Source organism: Corella eumyota, chromosome 1, assembly GCF_963082875.1.
Source record: "Corella eumyota chromosome 1, kaCorEumy4.1, whole genome shotgun sequence".
Taxonomy (NCBI): Eukaryota; Metazoa; Chordata; class Ascidiacea; order Phlebobranchia; family Corellidae; genus Corella; species Corella eumyota.
In genome coordinates, this window is record NC_137490.1 from 12,407,793 (window position 1) to 12,428,210 (window position 20,418).

General features: G+C 36.7%; 3 protein-coding genes across 4 annotated transcripts; 2 read left to right on the forward strand and 1 right to left on the reverse strand.

Moving 5' to 3' along the window:
• The first annotated feature begins 3,687 nt into the window (after positions 1-3,687).
• LOC145748758 (uncharacterized) lies at positions 3,688-13,115 on the forward strand. The gene is made up of 5 exons (XM_082564983.1): positions 3,688-5,765; positions 10,591-10,731; positions 10,875-11,020; positions 11,227-11,358; positions 11,631-13,115. Exons 1-5 carry the CDS (start codon positions 3,800-3,802, stop codon positions 12,240-12,242), a joined length of 2,997 nt encoding a protein of 998 aa, XP_082421109.1. The 5' UTR covers positions 3,688-3,799; the 3' UTR covers positions 12,243-13,115.
• A 2,436-nt stretch (positions 13,116-15,551) lies between these two features.
• Positions 15,552-17,773, reverse strand: LOC145748774 (uncharacterized). Of its 2 annotated transcripts, XM_082564984.1 has the most exons (4): positions 17,655-17,773; positions 17,426-17,485; positions 15,978-17,358; positions 15,552-15,847 (listed from the first exon to the last, which is right to left on the reverse strand). In XM_082564984.1, exons 1-4 carry the CDS (start codon positions 17,728-17,730, stop codon positions 15,727-15,729), a joined length of 1,638 nt encoding a protein of 545 aa, XP_082421110.1. In that variant the 5' UTR covers positions 17,731-17,773; the 3' UTR covers positions 15,552-15,726. The 2 variants fall into 2 exon arrangements, with proteins under 2 accessions (XP_082421110.1, XP_082421111.1); XM_082564985.1 differs by lacking the exon at positions 17,426-17,485 and having other exon boundaries at positions 17,655-17,739.
• Positions 17,774-18,055: 282 nt separating this feature from the next.
• LOC145763355 (cyclin-dependent kinase 2-associated protein 1-like) lies at positions 18,056-19,692 on the forward strand. Its single transcript, XM_082574789.1, has 3 exons — positions 18,056-18,124; positions 18,584-18,727; positions 19,429-19,692. The coding sequence occupies exons 1-3, from the start codon at positions 18,100-18,102 to the stop codon at positions 19,494-19,496; spliced, it is 237 nt and encodes a 78-aa protein (XP_082430915.1). The 5' UTR covers positions 18,056-18,099; the 3' UTR covers positions 19,497-19,692.
• The last annotated feature ends 726 nt before the right edge of the window (positions 19,693-20,418 follow it).

Here is a 20,418-nt window from a genome sequence, read left to right on the forward strand (position 1 = left end):
CGGCCCTTAGACAAAGAGAGTGCGCGCGGTCCCTTAATGTTTATCATCTCGCTTACACCAGAAATTCCATTTCTGACTGGCCGTGTAGTCTTTTCTTTTCGGTGTGTATGTATATGTGTTGGATACGTCTGCATTTTGCCAGCGTCTGTAAGCGATTACTTCTCGGATTCGGCGCCGCCGACCCGTCGTCCTTAAACGAATAGAAAAAAACGAGTCGACCGCATTTTGCCTATAGATAAGCCGACCGCGAGTGTTAAAACTTCGCCTTAATCGACGATTATTCGCTCGATTTGATACCTGTGTGAATTTGCTGATTGCCAAGTTTAAGAGTAAAAGTTTTTTTTGCAAGATATGTATGATGGTTTTGCTGAAAAACCTAGGTTTTGGTCTTATGTAAGCAGCTACTTTATGTGCAGTGGGTGGGAAACGTGTTCATCATAAATAACAACATTTTTATGAATCAACATGCCTGTTTAAATAAAACCTCATAACAAACCAGCGAGGCTAAAAACATGTTTTTAACATCTCATTTTGTCATTGATTTGAATTTTTTTTCAATTGGCCACAAAACAAAAAACTATTTTTTAATGTTTGCTTTGCAGCGCCGTGTGCTGAATTGTGCAATTCGTCTCCTTGTTTATCACTTTTGAATTGCGCAGGGAGATGGCATTACAGCTAGATACAGTGAGGTACGTGATGTTTACCATTTCCAAATCGCATTTAAAAACATGTGTTAACTGTTTATGTGTCCCGCCCTTACCTGACCCTATCTGCAGGGAATATTTTTACCTAGGTTCTTAAAAGTTGTTCCCCCACAAATTTTCCCCGCATAAAATTACGTCATCCGAAACTTTCCCATGTGTACCTTTTGACGATACACTATTTCGATATTTTATTATTTCCGCAGCGCAATACCCGATTCAGGCACTGATACAAAACCGATCGTCAATTTCCATACAGAATGCTTTGAGTAATGCCTACGCAAATGTATCAGATTTCAAGCAACCGTTGTCTTTATTACGCCGTGCTAATAACGAGTTGTCAGTTTATTATATCGTGCCTTGTGAGGGTAGAGTACAGTAGGAAGGCAGGCGTAAATATATAGGTGCTAAAATATTGATGACGGTGTGTGTTTAACGACTAAGTGACAGGCGAAGTGATGTTTTCTCAATAAAAAATTGATCGTCTCATATTGGCATGTGTTCTATATCGAGTATAATTTTTCCTGCGTGCTTTAAAACAGCGTCTCTGGTTCCACTTGTTAGGACGCTAATAAATTGCTGATTATTCGTAGCAAAGTGAATGTAAAGTGATTATCATACAGAGAAAGAGGCCCTTACGAAGCCCTCTTTGAAAACATGTTTACGCGAGAGTTGAATATGGTGGGCGATATACAATTCTGACGTTGAGAATTAGCTCTGTTTTTCGGCTGGTGTACTAGGAAGCGTGGTGCAAACCACGTCCCGAGATAACTTGTTTTGTCAAGGCGAAAATTTTGGTAAATAAATCATTCGATCGGCTTACGCTGCATGTTATTTGGCGGAGAATTTCCCTGTTAAATTCCAATAAAGAAAGACATTTGCCGGGTTTTGCGAATAATGTGTTGTTGTAAACAAAACTAAAAACGCGAATCATAAAGCTAGTACATGACCTATTACCATAAACCAGTCTTGGCAGTTTATTTAGGTCTAAATGCCGTCATTGCTACCTTTAACTAGACAACTCGGAACTTTGATTTTTTGTGTACCCTTTGTTGTTGTAATGTTGCGGCAAGATCAGTGTGGTGATTGGTGTAATAAACTCGTTTGCCTAAGTCATTAATACAACAGTTTCGACATAGTTTAAAGTTTTGTGTCAGCTGTGGAATTTAGTTAGTAAGTCGACTTATTACAGGGTCATTTAACTTTTAAATGTTGATTTGTCCAAACGTGTTAACGTGTTTCTTGTATTTTAATTTTTATATATATGGAATTATAAGATTCTCGGATGTCGTAAATAATTATTTGTTTTCGTGATTCGGCTCGACCGTCACTTAATATGTCATCAAGTTACTGTTAAAAATAAAAACAATTTACCGCAAAGGTTACGCAAGCGAAGGTGGCATTAAGTTTGCAGCTTCAAATCTCGCTTGACCCCAACGTACAAAAGACGGCGGTGTGTTGAAACGCGTCGACGGGCACTCGCTAATTACTCGCCGCTTCAGTTCGCCAAATTGGCTCGATCGCGTGAAAAGTCGCGGACGTAATTCCCAGCAGCGAGCTCATTGTCGAAGGGGGAAGACCGCAGCCGAGTTGGCAAAACTAGCGAAAAGAGCGACAACTGGTCAAAGTAGGCAGGGAGAAAGCTGTAGAGCAGCAGGATTCTCGATCGGTTTCTAATTCGCTGTAGCCTCGTTTAGAAATGCGATACTACACAGAACTACGCGCCGCACTTTTTTCTCTTTCGTCTCGCGTGCGGATTAGAACGGCAACGCGCTCATAAAATCGGAGCATATCGTCAGTCTGAATGTAGCAGAAGGTCGTGTCAAGTCGAATATGTATTCAGCTTTAATGCGGCGTGATTTAATCATTAAATAATTCTGATAAAAAAGTTAGACAAAATCAGAGGCAGACGTTATTTGCATGTAGATTTTTATTAACTATATTATTTAAATTAACTTTGTTTATTTAGTAAACGTCTAGATTTTGTTAAACAGTAGCGCATTAATGTTCTTGTATTGACATTTGCCAGTATACGTAAATAAATGTCAGTATATTATGTAGTCTTTAAAATACAAAATAGAATGTCAACTTACCAGTTAGGCCCGTATTTATTTTTAGCCATGTTTAGGTTATTTTTAGTCGACTCTGTGCGTGTAGCGACGCCCGTACACACCAGTGTATACAGTTTCTTGTTTGAAAACATTCTCAACAGCTCAATGACGTGGTAGCCTGTGTTTGAGAATAGATATTGCGTTGAATGTTGTTTTGAGAGACTAGATCAGTGCCTGGGTATTTTCGAGTGGTACGGACTGTTTTGTTGCTGATTAAGGTAACAAACAAGAAATTAGTAGTAAAAAACAAATCATTTACCCGACGAGGCGGGATTGATTATGTCAATAAGGTTGATATTAGTATTGTGTAGTTTACACGCGTTCAATCTGTAAGCCGAGAGATGTTTGTGCGTAATATTATCTACTAAGTGCAGCTGTGTGTTAAGACACACCAAGATCTAGCAAGGCCCTTTCCGAGTGCTTATGGAAAGGGCGCGTTTCTGATGGAACAAAGCGAGCAGTCGTATATTGTGAGTCACACTGGCGGGTCGCAGTCAACAAGTCACCACTTGCCAGTCACTATTTAGTATGCGTATGGTGCCTTGGATATATTAGACACAGAGCTAATTATAAGCTATAAGCGCATAGTTATGTTTTGAAATGGACTGACTGCTCATGCACAGTGCCGTGATAACTGGCCATTGTTTATACTGGTGATAAAAAAATATGATGATGGGCGTTAGTGTGTTTTGAAATCAGCAAGTTGTCATGCTTGCGCGTCGCCTTCAGGCTGTTGTTGTTATTGTTATTTTAAAATCTAGGACGACTAATTTTTGTTGTTACTTAGAAGCGCTAAAGAGCGCACCATTTAAGTATATTGTTTCAGCTTTTCGTTGCACGTATTTTAACGTCTCTGTTTTTCTTTCTACAGATATTATCGATTGTTTTAGGTTTCGTTTAATTTTCTAATTTCAACAATCAATATGTGCTTGTAGTATATGAGATTCGAAACAAAGAGTTTACCAACCAAGTTATAAAGAAAAAAATATGTCGACCAACGGAATACATCATTCGCAAACCAACTCCGCATTTTCTCCGTATTTTCCGCTCCGCAATACTAACTCACGAGGCCAAGGCGTTTGCGAACTTGTTACTAATCAAGTTCAGAACGCGCTTAGTTGCTTTAGAGCTGACAATAATAGCAACAATATGCCAGCAAATTGGATAGGCTCTTCAATTCCTACATCTTCAAATTTGGGCGAACAGCCAATCGGTTCACACGACCCACAGGATATAATGGGATATTCTCCGTATTTTCCGTTGAACGCAGGAAATGTTGCTAACTGTGTTACGGTCGTTGACGAATCATCGCAACAGAACGAACACACACCCTTCAACTTAAACAACCAACCCTTCACAACGGGCGTTGATAATTTGTGGGCCAACAACTTATCCGACGCCGCTACGTTTCAAAGCTTAAACTGCATGAATACGATGAAGGCTCCTACCACGATGCCTTTGCTGGCAAAACATCGTGTACCTTCCAGTGAGCAAGCAGTGCGCCGCAAAGTATACTACCACCAAAGGCACCACCCCGAGACAAGCGAAGCAACCAAGACGAACGGCAGGCCAGGCGTCGATATTAAAAATAAAAATCGATTCAGTGCAACCGGGGCATCTGGAGAGTGTACGGTGATACGGGACAGCAAAATGTCTTTATCATCGGCACCACCTTCGCCAAACGCTGGCTCAGTTGGCGGAAGCCTCGGAAGTTCTCTTTGTCGTTCACAATATAATTTAATTAACCCAGCAATGGTGCCCCCTATATACGGATTTCCAGTCACGACCGGCGTATACACCGGCCAATATTTTTCGTCGTCCAAAAAGGTGTCGGACATGTCAATCTCTTCAACTCTCTCATCCTATTCTTCATCTTCCCTTTCTTCAACCCCGTCCCTCACCGGTGTATCCCCCCGCAAACGAAGAGCGGACGACGACTGCCACCACTCCAACTGCCACGGGACACAAGCCGGTTGCCACGCTTGCTCTACTAGTGACGTCACCGCTGGCGTTCATGACGTCAGAATCTGTGATCGCTCAAGCGCCGGCAGCGTTAGCCCAATTGAACAAATAAACCGATTTGCTGCTTGGAAGCCCGATCAACATCAACAAAAACGATCAAGAAATGACAACGAAGAAGACAACGATGTTGTTTTTGTCTCCATCGAGCCCGGTCCAAAACTACCACAAGAAAAATTTGGCGAAGGTGTTTCTGATTCCAACTTTGCCAAAGTCGCAGCCAAGCAAAGACAATCATCCAAATCAAACCGTAAATCGAAAAAAGTCTCTTCGAAGCGAATAAACGTTAGACAGAACGCCCCAAAATCAACCAATACGCCGGTTTCCTTTGGTGTTCCGTCGACCGTCAATGTAAACGCAATGTTTGAAGCACCTGGCACTTACTTAAACAGCATTTCTGGCTATTATCCCGCCAGCTCTTATGCAGTGACTACTTTGCCAACCCCAATTGACAGCAGCAAGGGGTATTACTTAAGAAGTTCCGTGGCCACTGCAAGAAATCCCAAGGATGTGAACAACAACATGAATGACGTCATAACTACCTCAACCAACCAGCAACACATTCCAGCAAGTGTACCAGTCGATTCGCGCCCGACTACTCGATACCACACACGTAGCCAGCAAAAGAGAAAAGAGGTAGCAACCCAAAACATAGCCATAAACCCTGCCCAGACGGACAATTATCACCCCTCACCCGCCGTTTCCGCGACCCTGCCACCCAAACCGAGCGGTAACAAAACCACGTCACACAGCAACGTTGTTACGCAACAAAAGAGCAATCCGACCTCCGCGTCAATCCAAACGTCGGTCATTCGCACCGCTGCAACCTCTACTTCCCTTCCGGATTCACAACTGAGATCCTCCACGGCGTTTAAGAAAATCTACGACATCCGTGGAATAATTGGAGTTGGGGGCGGTGGCACAGTTTATGCTGGTAAGTTAACTTTTATTTTTTATATTAAAATGCATGTATGTCTTGTGGTGTGTGTTAACAAAAACGCATTGTATAAAAAACCGCTTGGCATAATATAATGAGCGTTGGAAAGTTCGGTTAAATGCCACATTGCTTCCGTTGTTAAATATCGATCACTTAAAGCCTGTGATAAAGCTATTCATTAAAGCGCTTTAGCTCGCTAAAACAACTCGGCCAAATGAGCTGGCCACTTCGACATGGAAAAATCGGTTAGAATTCCAATGTGTTTTATTGTTAGCCCGAGGGCATTGAACGGTGAATGTTGTAATAAAAACGTCAGGCCGAAACTGGCAGTCAAAAATCGCGAAATGCAGCCGCGCTTGTTCTGTCTTTGTCTTGCGCGGGTTATTAACATAGTTCTTGACGTAGTACTGCAAACATTGACAAGTGCGTCCGAGGTCGACTGGCAAGTCCCTTACTCGAATTCGCATGACGCATAACTGTTTGCCGTTTTCTAAGCCTGGGTCAAAGGGTGGCCTTAATCGGGTAATTACTAACATTTCAAAATCAAATACTTATTTAAAAACAGCAAGTAATGTTTGGGTGGTAACGTGGATTAGCATAGTGACGTCTGTTCTTGTATTTTTGGAATTAGTCGACAATAGGGTATTCGCATGGGAAGCGTTTTCCGCCTATGTGTTTGGTCGTGGCAAAAGAAAGCGTAAAAGCGGATGTGAGTTGGTCTTTGTCCCAGATCTCGCACGCCCAACTTGTATAAAGGTGCGCTCGGACAGGTGCGTATCGGCAATTACCTTCTCTCACTTACCCTCCCCTTCGTTTCTCTTTAAACTCTATATTTCGCCCTGGTCGGGTTCGAAAGAGAACTGATAATAATGTTACAGTTAATCGCCTCGCGTCGCTCATGCTATACGCGCCTACTTGTTTTCTTTGTGTGCCGTCTACTCAAACGCGTATTTCGCATTCCTTGCTACTACGACCGTTATTGCCCCATGGACCGTATTTGTGTAGTTCCAATGCGCCAGTTAATCATAACTCAATTATTTTTAACGGTGTCGTTGGTATGCGAGTCGAGCCATGCTTTAAATGTGAGAAACGTGGCGACATCTCCGATATCTCACTTGCCATAGTGACAGTGATGGGAAATTTAAATACAAATATTACATTCTACGGAACTTAGGTCATCTTATTACTGGGGAATTTATTTTCGTCAACCTGTAGTCATACTCTTTAGAAATTCCAAAACTCTTGTGATATGTTTTTTACGACCATTTTTTTAGAAATCCACGTAACAAGATTTTTAGCACCATATTGCCCTGAATAATTTATAAGCTTGCCTCTGAATATGTGCAGGGCCGATAAAAATAAGCGAAATCAACTTTTGCGTCAAGTTAATGCAGACGTCGGCTGTGTTTTCATTACATCAACATTCTGCAAACGCGTTTAAAACCTTTATTTGGATTGCAATGAAACCGTGGCGCAATGCAGGAGCGGTTAAACAATATTTTCGCTTCACTTTATAGCCTATCATAATTGGCAACTCTTTTAAACAACAATCCGACTTTAATTTATAAATAGCGATCTGACACAGCGGCAAAAACTGTCACTCAAACATGGGAAGGAAATGGGTTTTATAGACATCAATTGCGTTTTAAAAACTGATGGGACGTTCTCACACGGCAGTAATCTAATAGCATACGCCCATTGCCTTACCTTTGAGTACTTATACGGTGATCAAGACTCAAATTATAACAAAGCCCCGCCTATCACAATTGGCCGGATTTCAACATTCCGTATTTTGGTAACGGATAGCCGTAGTTTTAATTTGTAAGATTTAGTAATGAAGCAGAAAGGCAACAGAAGGCACCAGGTCGCGTAACAGAAGGCCACTTCTCTTTGGCCTAGGACGTTAATAGGTTTTCTCTTTCGCTTAAAATTGCGATCCAATTGGAGTAAGCTTGAATTAAAGTACGCGGCCTATCGATTATTTGTTCATACGATCTCGCCTAGGCACGTTCTCGGCTTTGTCTCGAAATCACCTCGCTTTCAGTTTTATTAATTTCAACTCCAAGTTTTGCCTATCACGGAAAGTTTCAATGCAACGTGTACGCTTAATGAGGAATGCAAACACCGACATAACCAATAGCGGTGATGATTGTGATATTACATATGATTGCGATATTTCAATACAGTTAAATACGATTATTGCGATAACCATGTCGCCACGCGACACTCTTACTAATTACACCAATCACCGCTCGCTCTTATTGGCAATTATAAACGTGAGTATAAGTATAGGGGCAAGGCAGTAAAGCAAAACGTACGACTATGACCTGGATACGTTTTCGAATGACAACAACAAGCTAGTTGGGCGCCGTGCGGCAAATCAAAGGCGGGCACCTGTGTTTTATCAGCTCGTTCTTCCTGTGTACTTTTTATATACCAGGTCGTTTAGCCATTCAATCAAAACACAAGCGACCGTGGGCGCGTTTTATGTTTTTATCTATGATTCGTCGAAATCGCTTTTGCGAAACGAAATCATTGGAATATGTGAAAATATTTTGTGTAATGATAACGATAGGTTGACATTCCTTATTTCACACTACATTGCTTTCTTATATACAAGGCTGGCTAAAAATATTAAAAAAACTTTAAAACGTGTTAGGACAAAGTGACGTATTGTAAATAACTTTCGCCTTCAAACCGTAAATTTAAGTTGGCAAGGTGTTAGTCAAACATCCTACCAAAAACATCCGATCAGGGGTAAAGTTACGCAGACTGGCGACCAGGTTTAGGATATTGACGTAAGCGGTATACTGTCGCTCCCACCTACTAATTTAACCTTTAGTAGGTCAATACAGACTGTACAAATATATTTCCGTGTAAATGAATTCACACAGGCACTCGAGTTTAATTATTTCTAGTAAAAGCAATAGATTGTTTCTAAACAGTGTTGGTTTGTGACATTTTGGGAGACATTTTCTCTGGCGGAAATATTTCATGGAAAAATGCTTTAAGCACAATTGTACATGAGACGAAAATTATAACCTAGGATAAGTGGTCGGATTACCGGCAAAGCTAGATGAACATTCTAGTTAAAGTGCGACAAAGTTTGGTTAGCATATCGCCATTAAATTTACCAATCAGCGCTATTTTTCGCCAAATTATAATACACGTTATTTTTTAATTTCGCTAATCGCTGATAAACCTTTGGGCGAGCCTAATAACATGAGGTACTGTGTCACGTTCAGCCTTTTAAAATTAAAGGAGTCAACAACGGAACACGCACGAACACAACACGAAAGATTTGCGAAAAACAAAATAAGCTGTGTGTTTTCCATTACCGCTATAAGCTGAGTTGCAAATTGATCGTCGTCAAAAAGCTTTTGATATATTACAACAATTAGACAGTCGTTTTTTTGTTGCCCGCTCTAAGTACAACGACGGAGAAACGTCTAATTAGTAAGGCAGGGTGCCCATCTGTGCAGTTTAATCCCCTTTTGCGGATTTTAACGAGTACCGTGCAATCGACCGACTGCCATTCTGTTGCAACTTTAAAGCCGGGTTTGAATAGAATTCGTTAAACCCATTAATAAGTGTTAAAGAACAATAAGTAACGCACAACGACCAAAATATTGTATTAACCTATCAATTTATGCACCATTTGATGCAATAACTAGGCTTGTTTTAATAACTGGGCCACCATACAAAATACATGTTTTGTTAAGAATTGCTATGGGCCCGTGTCATATTACATTTACTTCTTTTTCGAACGGGATTAGTCTTTTGAATTCCTGGTAGTATTTATACAAGGGCGGATATAGGCTCAGTGCGCTTGTCTGTGAAGGTTGTCGATTGTGAACATACGACAATTTGCTTTCTCACGCGTCATGCCAGCTTCACCGCTTCCGCGTTTCGTTTTGAAACGACGAACGGCCTTCATGTAAACAGTGTGATTGCGGGAAATAATTGCTGCTGCGTGTTTACAGCTGGGGTTACTCGGCCGGTACGCAAACGACACGGTTTTTAAACCGTGACAAACTGAAACTTGCCAAGGGTTAATTAGTTTACACAATTACGTACACAAGGAACTTTCTAAGGCCTAGACGAAAACAAATTTTTTTGCGTGGTTTTATCTGCGAAAAATTTTCGGCTAAATATATGCGAGCGTGTTGTTCCTGTTACTCGAAAATGATATCACCTAGCATGCCGTCAAGCAAATCTATTTTTGTGCAAATTTCGGCTAAATATAGATGCACATAAATGTTGTGACGCTGTAGTTTTTCATATGCCCGAGCGTTTCATGAGAGCAAATAACGATAATTCCGCGGGCGTTGCTCTCTCTTTATTTGTGACGTGTTGCGACGGACCGTTGGCACCAGCCTTTTATTCTGTGTTTGCAGTAATTAGAAAACTTAGTACGCGTTTGTACGAAGATTAAAGTGCCTTTAGAAACCGATTCGGCTTAGGCCAATTTGTGCAATCGTATACGTTAAGGTCGCCTTGTTTACGGTTGCTTGCTATCGCTTTCGGCCAGATCGCCGCAGTGTATTGACTTGACGCTTGCTGACTTGAAAGACCTGTCCTTTGTTTTAAAAATTCATGAATCCTCGTAAATCGAAACCGACTCGCCCTAGAGTCAGCAGCGGTCGCTCAAAAAGAGTAAACTGCTGGTAGTCAACAATTCAAAGTAATCTCAGTTTTCCTCGAAAACAAAATCATGCCAAATAATAGTTATCGTCGGAAATTCGTCATTATCTTAAAAAGTGTTAAGTTGTTATTTAAAGAGTTCCAACAATAAGATTAACTTTCATATTTTTCCTTACAGGAACCAGAAAATGTGACAACGTACAAGTTGCTATCAAACAAGTACCCAAAGCCAAAGTAAAAAGATGGGGCAAGTTGGACGGTCGAGTTGTACCAATTGAGTTTGAATTGTTACACCGAGCTGCGTTCTCTGGCAATAAAGGTAAAATATTTGTCCTTGTCTGTATTTTAAACACATTTTGTGCCTGGAAGCAACCGCGTCGCGTCAATTAATTTCTTGTTCAAACATCAAAGCCTTCTGCTAGCGTCGTTCGCTCTGGATTAAATTTGTCTGTTGTTCTTTAGGTATTATCGGTATGTTGGACTGGTACGAGCGACGCAACAGCTACATTTTAGTAATGGAACGACCTCAGCCTGTTATTGACCTATTCGATTACCTTAATCAGCACGGCGCTTTGCCAGAGAAGGTTGCTAAGAGCATATTTCAACAGGTAAATTGCACAAGTACGGTGTGATTAACGTCACAACAATTCGCGGCTGCACAAAACACGTAGTCTGCGCTTTGTTTGCGCAAGCTTTAGCCTACGTAATCTGACCTTTTTATTGTTGTGTACTGCTTAACGAACGAATGTCATAGATTCTATTAGCTTTGTGTAAAGCCCAGAGTTAATTTTAAACTTTTTTTTTTTTGTTTTAGATTGTGAAAGCAGTGTGTCATTGCCACGTTAACGGGGTGATTCACCGAGATATCAAAGACGAAAATGTTCTACTTAATTTGCACACTTCTGAAGCGAAGCTCATCGACTTCGGCTGTGGCACAATGTTAAAGGTGTGTACAATGTTCAAAATAAGGTTTGGTCGAAAGCAGTATAACACGCCCATGATACGATCAGTTAAACTATGTCCCTTTTTTAATGTTTGTTATAAATCTAGCCGTTGTTTTGTAAACAAAGGCATTGCACAATACTCGGTAAGCTGTTGCACCAGTCTGTGTGTAGTCCTGAACAAAGAAAGCACATTTGCCATTAAAACCGCGCAATTTTTAAAGCATTTTCTGTTATATTGATATCAGTTAGTTCAAAAATGTAATTTTATTTATAGGATGCTGCATACACCGAATTTGCTGGCACCCCCGAGTTTTATCCTCCAGAATGGTTCATTGAACGCAGATATGAAGGTAAGAAGGTCGACGCTTGGTCCCTTGGCGTTCTCTTGTACACCATGATCGAAGCCGAGGTACCATTTCAAAAAGAAAAGGATATTATTGCTTGTGAATTGCGCCACAAACGGGCACAAACCACAGTCAGCGAAGAATGTCGACATCTCATTGCTTCCATGCTGCAAAAAGATCAACATAAACGTCCCAACTTGGAAGGAGTTCTTCAACATCCATGGATAACCGGCGCACCTTGTAATACATCTGTTTCACAGACTGTAGCTCCTACCAGTGGAGCAGTAGGTGTTATGAACACTCGAGATTTGTACGTAAACGCCAATTCTTCCACATCAGTATTTATACCCCCGTCACCTGCCAGTCCACCCCTGTCCCAACAACGACAACATGTACCTGAAATTCCCGTCTATTCCCAACACTATCAATGCCAGCCTGGGGTCGGTTACCCGGGACTTGTTCTAAGCAAGCATCATGTTTCCCCCGCTGGATCACCAGCAGCTTGCCCTATTCAAGGAAATGAATGCACAGTAAGATCATGATGTCCAAGTACCCAAGCTGTTCCAGGTCGACTGTAGCAAGTCCTTGACCAATGCAATAAATACTTCATATACAACATGGAGGAAAAGGATTTACCTACCATTTAACTGAAGTCTTCACTCTATGCTTGCCTGCACCATACTTCGTTTACAACTCTTTTTAATTCCTTTTTTTTCTATAATTTAATGCACAACTCCTTTGGTCTTAGTATTATTATTAATATTATTATTGTTACATGTTATTATTATCCAATTCTTATATTTATATTATTGTTTTCCACTTTAAACTAGATTCATTGTTTATTATGTTTTTTTAAAACGTTGTTAGAATAAGATGCTATTGTTTTAGATGAAATCGATATAAGTTATACAGTTTTATTTAGTGTGATTGTGAATTTTTGTTGGTACGTACTTTTTTTTATTATTGTTAAGTCAATGTTTTGGTTTTAGCAGAAATGCTGCTACACAGTTATATTTCGCCATCTGTACTCTGTATGTTTTGTGTATGTTTACTAGGAAATTGAGATTATACAATAGTCTGATAGCGTCGCTTTAAACAAGCAATACATTTATCTTACATTAAAAATAAAGGGACTTGCCAAAGACGAATAGCCTTGGTTTCTAGGTCCTTATTTTGCACACGTCACCAACTTCTTGTTCAGACAAGCCTGTATTATTTATTTTCTAATATTATAATATGTCTATTGTCCACTACGTGTTTTTTGTTGATTCATTGATTACAATTTTGTACGCACTCTTCTTCCTAATTATATTTATTTTGTGTCTTGTTTAAGACAGTATTGCATGGATCTGCTAGCACGGTTGCTGCCGTTGTTATTTTAAAAGCAGGACGCAAATAAACGAGACTCGTTAAAATATTGAATGATTTTTAAACAGGCATAAATGATAAAACCAGCACTACGTAGCCTGTAAAAGTAACAATAAATCAGTTGGTTTACTTGGATTAAAAAAGAAACTGGCATGTTCTGCCCTTAGTATACAAACTAGTAGCCATGACATAGATATGTATTAAATGCGACTGGTTTTACCTAGATGTAACTGCGACTAGTTTATTTTATAATTATAGGTGGTAACATGTTTGTAAGTTCTTTTATGTCATTAATTAAAGCGTGTGCACTTTTAATTATTCTAAAAAGCCACAGAAGCGGATGTCAGACCAAAATAAAAACAAACCGCATCGCTACCACCATTTGCGGTACTGGCCGTTTGTTATTCATCCCCTAAACAAAACAAATAAACATTGTAGAGTCAGTGGGCTATATAATATAACTTATACACCATTTATAATTATAGGCTTACAACGTCGGAAAAGCCTCATCCTATCGATTATTATTTTCTTTTTCGCCCATTACGACATCATAGACAGGCGCGTTCTAATGAGAAACGGGGAAACTGTCACCTGTTATTAACGCTCTACTGCCTACCCACTTTGTTTGGGCAAGGCAACTAAAGTTCAAGGTATTATAGAAAACTTTAAGTTATAAACACCTTTCATTTTGCAAATCAGCTTCTATTTTTGTTGAAAAAGACAAAATCATCAAATTTTGTTTTAAACGTACAATTATTTTTGCTGTTCTCTGCACGAATTGTGTTGCAATAAAGTATTGGTAAATTAAGGTCATGACTAATTAAACATTGGTTTCTATATATACGTATATGTGTTACGACACAATGTTACAGTGTCTAACTTAAATAGCAATTGCCATACCTCTCAAATAAGGGGTTTGTTGCGGTTTAGGTATATATGTGTCAACGCGACTAGGCAAATCAGTAAATATCGTTGTTCAGTACCAAATTTTCTATGCTCTCTTAGTAAAAGAGAGGTAACGTTTATTTTTAAGTTTTATGTGGTTGTAATTAACAATATATTTAATTACTGCCAGCGCCTTTATAATTTCGGAGTGCGTTTTTAACTGACGTGCATAATATGTAATTACGTCATTACACACAGTTTTAATGGAATAAATACATAGATAAAGCCAGCTATCGGATTGTTTAAACATTTCCCTAACACGTCATCACAAAGGCCGATTGATTGTCTACACAAAAAAGTAAGTTATAATAGAACAATTAACATCCTAATGTTTGTTTATTCTTTAAAAATGTTATATGAACGACAATACTTTTAAAAGACTTAAGCCATACAAGTCACTGTCACAATTTAATATAATGTACTTATAACCTAGGAACCTTATAATGCACTTATGACCTAGGAAATCGTAATGTTGGTTATCAATACACCTGCACACGCGAACAATGGCTGAAAAATTGTTTTCTGCGTGTGCAGACGGTCAAAAACTAGGCCAGTAAAGCTTCGTACATTCTTAAACACCAGCTTGCAGCATTGCGCAGGTTTTAAGATGCTTAAAGACTTTAAACGTTATTTTAGTTTAAACGATTAGTCCATAAATATCCCTTTTAAAATTACTGGTATTCGTGTTTGCATTTGCTTTATGTTTTGGAGCTTTACCAATGATTGAGAACGTTGCACTTTGGATAGCAACATATGGCCAATCGAATAATTGTATTCCCCTATGTAAAAGTAACAGAGCAGTGGTAGTAAAATTGATTACTTAGGTTTAACGCAAATGAGATAGTATTGACAAAACTTCATTACAAATCTGGATAAAAACATGTAGTTTAATATAGCAACAGTATATTGGCATTACTTAAGTTGACAACAGGTCACATGCTTTATGTTGCTATTTCTCAAATAAAGTCACAAACCGCAACTTATTTTTAGATTTAAGTTTTATATAAGCTAAATACTGTAGAAAAAATAATTAATGGTTAAAAATAAATGTTTTTACTGTTTTATCAAAAAAATATCTTAACGGGGGTCAATTTTTGACGTTGCGAAATATATACATGTGACTTTTAAAGGAGTATCACGATTGTATATTTTTGGGTTTAAAGCACTGAAAAATTATTACTCAGAATTTTTACAGTGATACAACAAGAATATTATTAAAAGACAATGCTGGGAAGTATATATTTCTTTTCTAAGGGTAACGCTGCCCACTAGCGACACACAAAGTTAATCTTGTTTTGATGTATGAAAATTAAGTCGGCCTATAGTATTAACTCCAGACAGAGAGCATAAACTGTTTTAGTAAACGTCAGTTAATGCTACCAACGACGTGATTTATGGTTAAAACAATTTGCTTCAATATATGAAATACTGGCCTTATGCTCACCTCAAGTATTGATAGGATTTCATAACAAAATGCTATCACTTTACGTAGTCGACTGCATGTTAGTTGTAGTAAGAATATTCAAGTAAAATCCATGCCATTATTTATTATGCAGTCATTTATACAACAAAAATTGTTTAAAACAATGCTTTACTTGGTACATCACCATAAACGAAACAACACTACTTCTATAGCGGCATTTAGCTGCTTCAGCATAAACTGTTTTTTACATGTTAAAAGCCTTAAGTCCACATGATTTTGTTTTGTGACGTTTACAAAGGTTCAAATGAATTATTTTTATAGGAAGAACTTCTCCCGTTATTGTGGGTATATTCACTACGTGATCTTCCTGTTAAACCTCTTCTTTCCATATCGTCATACTCACTTGAACATCTAAAATAAGAAGTTGCAAATAGATTAATTAAAAGTTTAATTTGCCTATATTTCTACTGAATTTTACTTTCTATATATATAACAAAAATAATGTTTTATTAGTATATGTTTTAGTTTTTTTTCTTTTTACCTACAATAACCTTGCCTCATAGCAAATCCAACTCCCACAAAAACGATGAAAACAGATAAGAACACAAGGGCTCCACCTAGCTGTTTATTTCGACTCCACCAGCACATAGTTTCAGGGGCGTGAGGTGAAAAATCCATGTCCTGTTTGGTAGCAGTCTTATTTGTTGTAGACTGAGTGTCATTAATGTTTTGAATATCTGTGTCTTTTAACTTGTTGCTTGCTTCTTCGACTTCAGAGTTCTCGCTTTCAGAAGTTTCAGATGCGCTGTCTTCTAAACTTGGTGTTACTCCTTTTTGATTTTTAGTCTTTGCATTAATCGATTTGTTATCTTTAGCGTTCAAATGTTCGATATTGGTTTGTTTATTAGGTTTAATTGCACTAATTCCCGGGTTTGAAAATGTAGGTTTGTGTTCATTGTTAGAAGTATGATCAAGTGGCTTAAGTTGACCAGGTTGTTCGTTGGATATGTCTTCGTTTGGATCAGCGGGTTTTGGGTTAGCTAAGTTACTGTCAGAAGATTGGGAATTAATTGGCGGTTTTTCGTCGGTGGTTACATCATCGTTATTTATATCTTTGACGTTTGCATCACTTTCATTATCATTTCCAATATCAGTGTTTTTCTTATTTGGATCCACATTGGAATTGTTATTATTTGGATCAACTTCAGCATTTTCACTTTTTGAAACAACATTAATATTTGCATTATTTGAATCAACTTTGGTAATTTCATCATTTGGATCAACTTTGGTGTTTTCATCATTTGTATCAACTTTGGTGTTTTCATCGTTTGGATCAACTTTGGTAATTTCATCATTTGGATCAACTTTTGTGTTTTCATAATTTGGATCAACTTTTGTGATTTTATTATTTGGATCAACATCAATCTTTTTATTATTTGGATCAACTTCGGTATTTTCATTATTTGGACCAACTTTGGTATTTTCATTGATTGGACCAACTTTGGTATTTTCATTATTTGGATCAACTTTGGTATTTGTGTCACTTGGATCAACTTTGGTATTTGTATCACTTGAATCAACATCGGTTTTCTCACTATTTGAAACATCGTTATTATTTTCTTCATTTAAAATATTATTGGCATTTTCATTAATTGGATTAACATCAGTATTTTTATTATTTGGGTCAGTTTTAGATAAAGGGGTTACAGGATTTTTAGTTTCGGTATCAGTATCCTCGTTAAATTTGTTTGTATTTTCGCCAGGAATCGTGCTAAGTTTAAGATTTTGAGTTTCTTTTTCGCTGTTAAGTTGTTCGGGATTTGCAGCAAGGGAGTTTTTCAGGGGTTGGGCTGGAACGTTTTCAGCAGGAGGAAGTTTATGAAGTCGGTTATTGTCAACCTGATTTCTAAAATTGCCCAGTTCTGTAATACAAATTCAAAAATATTGTTTTTATTAAAAGAAAATAAAAAAACAAACAATTTAAATGACCTCCTAACTCGCGAGCATTTTCCAGTGCGTCATCACGTTGTAATTTCTTCATTGATAAGCCTATTACATTAAAAATATTTGATTTTGTCGAAACTTAAAATTTTGTTTAATGGGTATATTTTTTTGAAAATTTGGAAGATGATTTACAACTTTTTTCGCATATTATTTTAATTAGGATAAAAATTAATTATTATATGTAATAGCTTAATTAATTAATTTAAAAACTAACCTGAAGACTGAGCTTTGTTTTCAATTACGAAATGTACAACTATAATCCAGATAGCATATTTCAGTTTAATATACATGTTTGCGTCTTTCTAATCAACTGTAAAAAAATGTACATTTTGATTATGGAAGCAAAAATGTGACTAATCGATATTTAAAGTACTAGGTGAAGTGTGTTCCATTTAACTAGATGTCAAGTGATTTTCGCAATGGAATTTTTTTAGTTGTAAGTTTAACAGAAAGCTAATAAAATACAATAGAAAACATTGTTGCAAAATTAAAGTTATTTAAAGTATGTGGTTTTTAAATTTAATACGCTCAAACTAAAGTAAAAAAAAGTTTTCAAATTGCGATTACCAGAAACAGCTGATTAAAAACAATTTATCCTCAATATCTAAAGTTATGCTTTTTAAAGACTTTACCATCAAGTACGTACTGTTGTAGCAAGAATGTCAGGAAAGCAGTACCAAAACAGTAAGTTTAATGCATTAAAGACTTTTCAAACAATAATGTTTTAATTTAATAATTAGACGTGCTTGTCTTATTGTCGTTGTGCATTTATTAAGTATATTTACGTTACATTGTTGCATCATTATTCTTCAGCTGTTAGGTCTTTATATTTTTTCTGCCAACAGCAACAAGCAAGCACAGAATTTCTATAAACTAGCTGGGCTCTTTTTTAGTGTTTTATCTAAAAACATATTAACCATAATGTAGTTTTTAGTAACTTAATGTAGTTTTTAAAATTATTTTAATATTGTGTTTTTATTTTATTTGTTGTCAAATTGCAAACGTACATACATAGGCTGAAGAATTTTCAGAAAATAAAAATTATATTGAAGTTATGAAGCACTTCTTTTCATAACTATTTTTACATTCATAATTGCTTAAAGAGCGCCAACATTTATTAAATTACAATAACTTTTTTTTTAGATCAACAAGTTCCAGTGTATTCAATGCCAGAACAAGTTCCACAAAGCAAATATGCTGATTTGTTGGCAGTAATAGAAGAGTTGGGTAAAGACATTAAACCAACTTACGCTGGAAGTAGAAGTGCCAGTGACCGACTTAAACGAGGTATGTTTCTTATTGTTCAAAAACTTGATGTTATAAATCAAAGTAAGGTGATTTAACACCAAATATGGAGCTTCTATTTATAGGGTTAATTGAGAAGATATTTATATGCGCCATCCCTACCCTCCTATCACAAAGTTTGGCTTATTCAATAATTATTACAGACTTTTTGTCAACTTTTTTGTAAAGTATATATAACATTTAAATTTTTTTTTAATTGATAGATTATTTTAAAGTTTACAATAGTGTTGATCTTGTAAAATTAAAATTTGGCCGTAAGCAGCTTTTTACTAAACATTTGGCAAATTTAACCTTTAAAATATGATTTTTTTTATGTCAAAATAGCCACATAAAATCTTCAAAGATGATTTTTCTTATTTAAATAACAAAACATTTGTCAAATTTTTTTAACTATTAAAAAAAATTCTTAAATTAAGTGTAAATAAATTCATTTAAAGAATACAAAAACCATAAAATGTTCTTATCTTAATCATAAATATTTATGTCATATCTGTAGTAGCATCACTAAATGTTACGGCCTTCTATAACTTGTAATAAACTACATTTTATTTTGTATACTTTGCCCAAAAAAAATATTCATATAGTTAATAACTATACATTCTTTTCCTATTTTATTTAACAAAACCTTTTTTTAATTATTTAAGTTTTTATAAAAATTGTTTAATATTTGTTTTATCTGGTAGGTATTTTACATGCAAGATCACTGGTTAGGGAATGTCTTATAGAAACTGAAAGAAGTGCAAGATCATGACACATTACATAACTTTTATCTTTTGTGCTAAAGTTATCTAAATTTTTGCTAAAGTTATCTAGGATCACATTATTGTAAACAACATTGTCTCTACACTTGTTCTAGTATAAAGTGTTAGGATAAAAGTGTTTTGCCTTCCCTTGTTGTTTTATTGTTTTGTAATAAAATTGTATATACTTAATAAATTTTGTATAAACCTTAACCCAATTTATATGGAAATGTTCAACATGAAAAACGATTTTAATAGTGATGTCCTAATAACAATGTAGTAAAACATACGAAATCATATATTTAGCTCATACTGCTTCAAGGTACAAAATCCTGTGGCGAGATTGATCTCGTAATGGTAACTTAAGGTGCTTTAAAAATATACTTTAAAAGTGGTTTGAATTAATAGCCGGACTTTATCACGTTACCCTAGTTCAATGTAAAGGTAACAAAAAAAACGGGGTGGAATTTTTAGTCGGACCTACTGCCAAAAAATTACATAAAAATCAAAGGTTGTAGTGCCTAACATTTTTTGTTCGTATATTTTTTTTTACTTTTTATACGATAAGAAATTTTTGTATTGAGAAAACTTTTGTACCTCTGTAACAGGTTAGCATTTTAGTTACAACATTTTTTTTTACTTGATGACAATGAGTATTTAAATTGCGTACTTTGATCTTGGTTAAACAGCAAGCAACAAAACCACGTGGGAAAATTAACACATGAAATAATGACCTAAAAGCCAGTCTTCGGTTGTGGAACGCTACATTTTAGTTTTTCGACCATCATACCTGAAGCTTAAGCAATATTTATTTTAACCAGGCAAATTGATTAAAATTAAAGTAAAAAAGGTATGACGCCACACTTTCATATGTAACTTTTGATCAACTAGTAATTAATAAAGCGAAGTTGAAATACGATTAATAATGACATT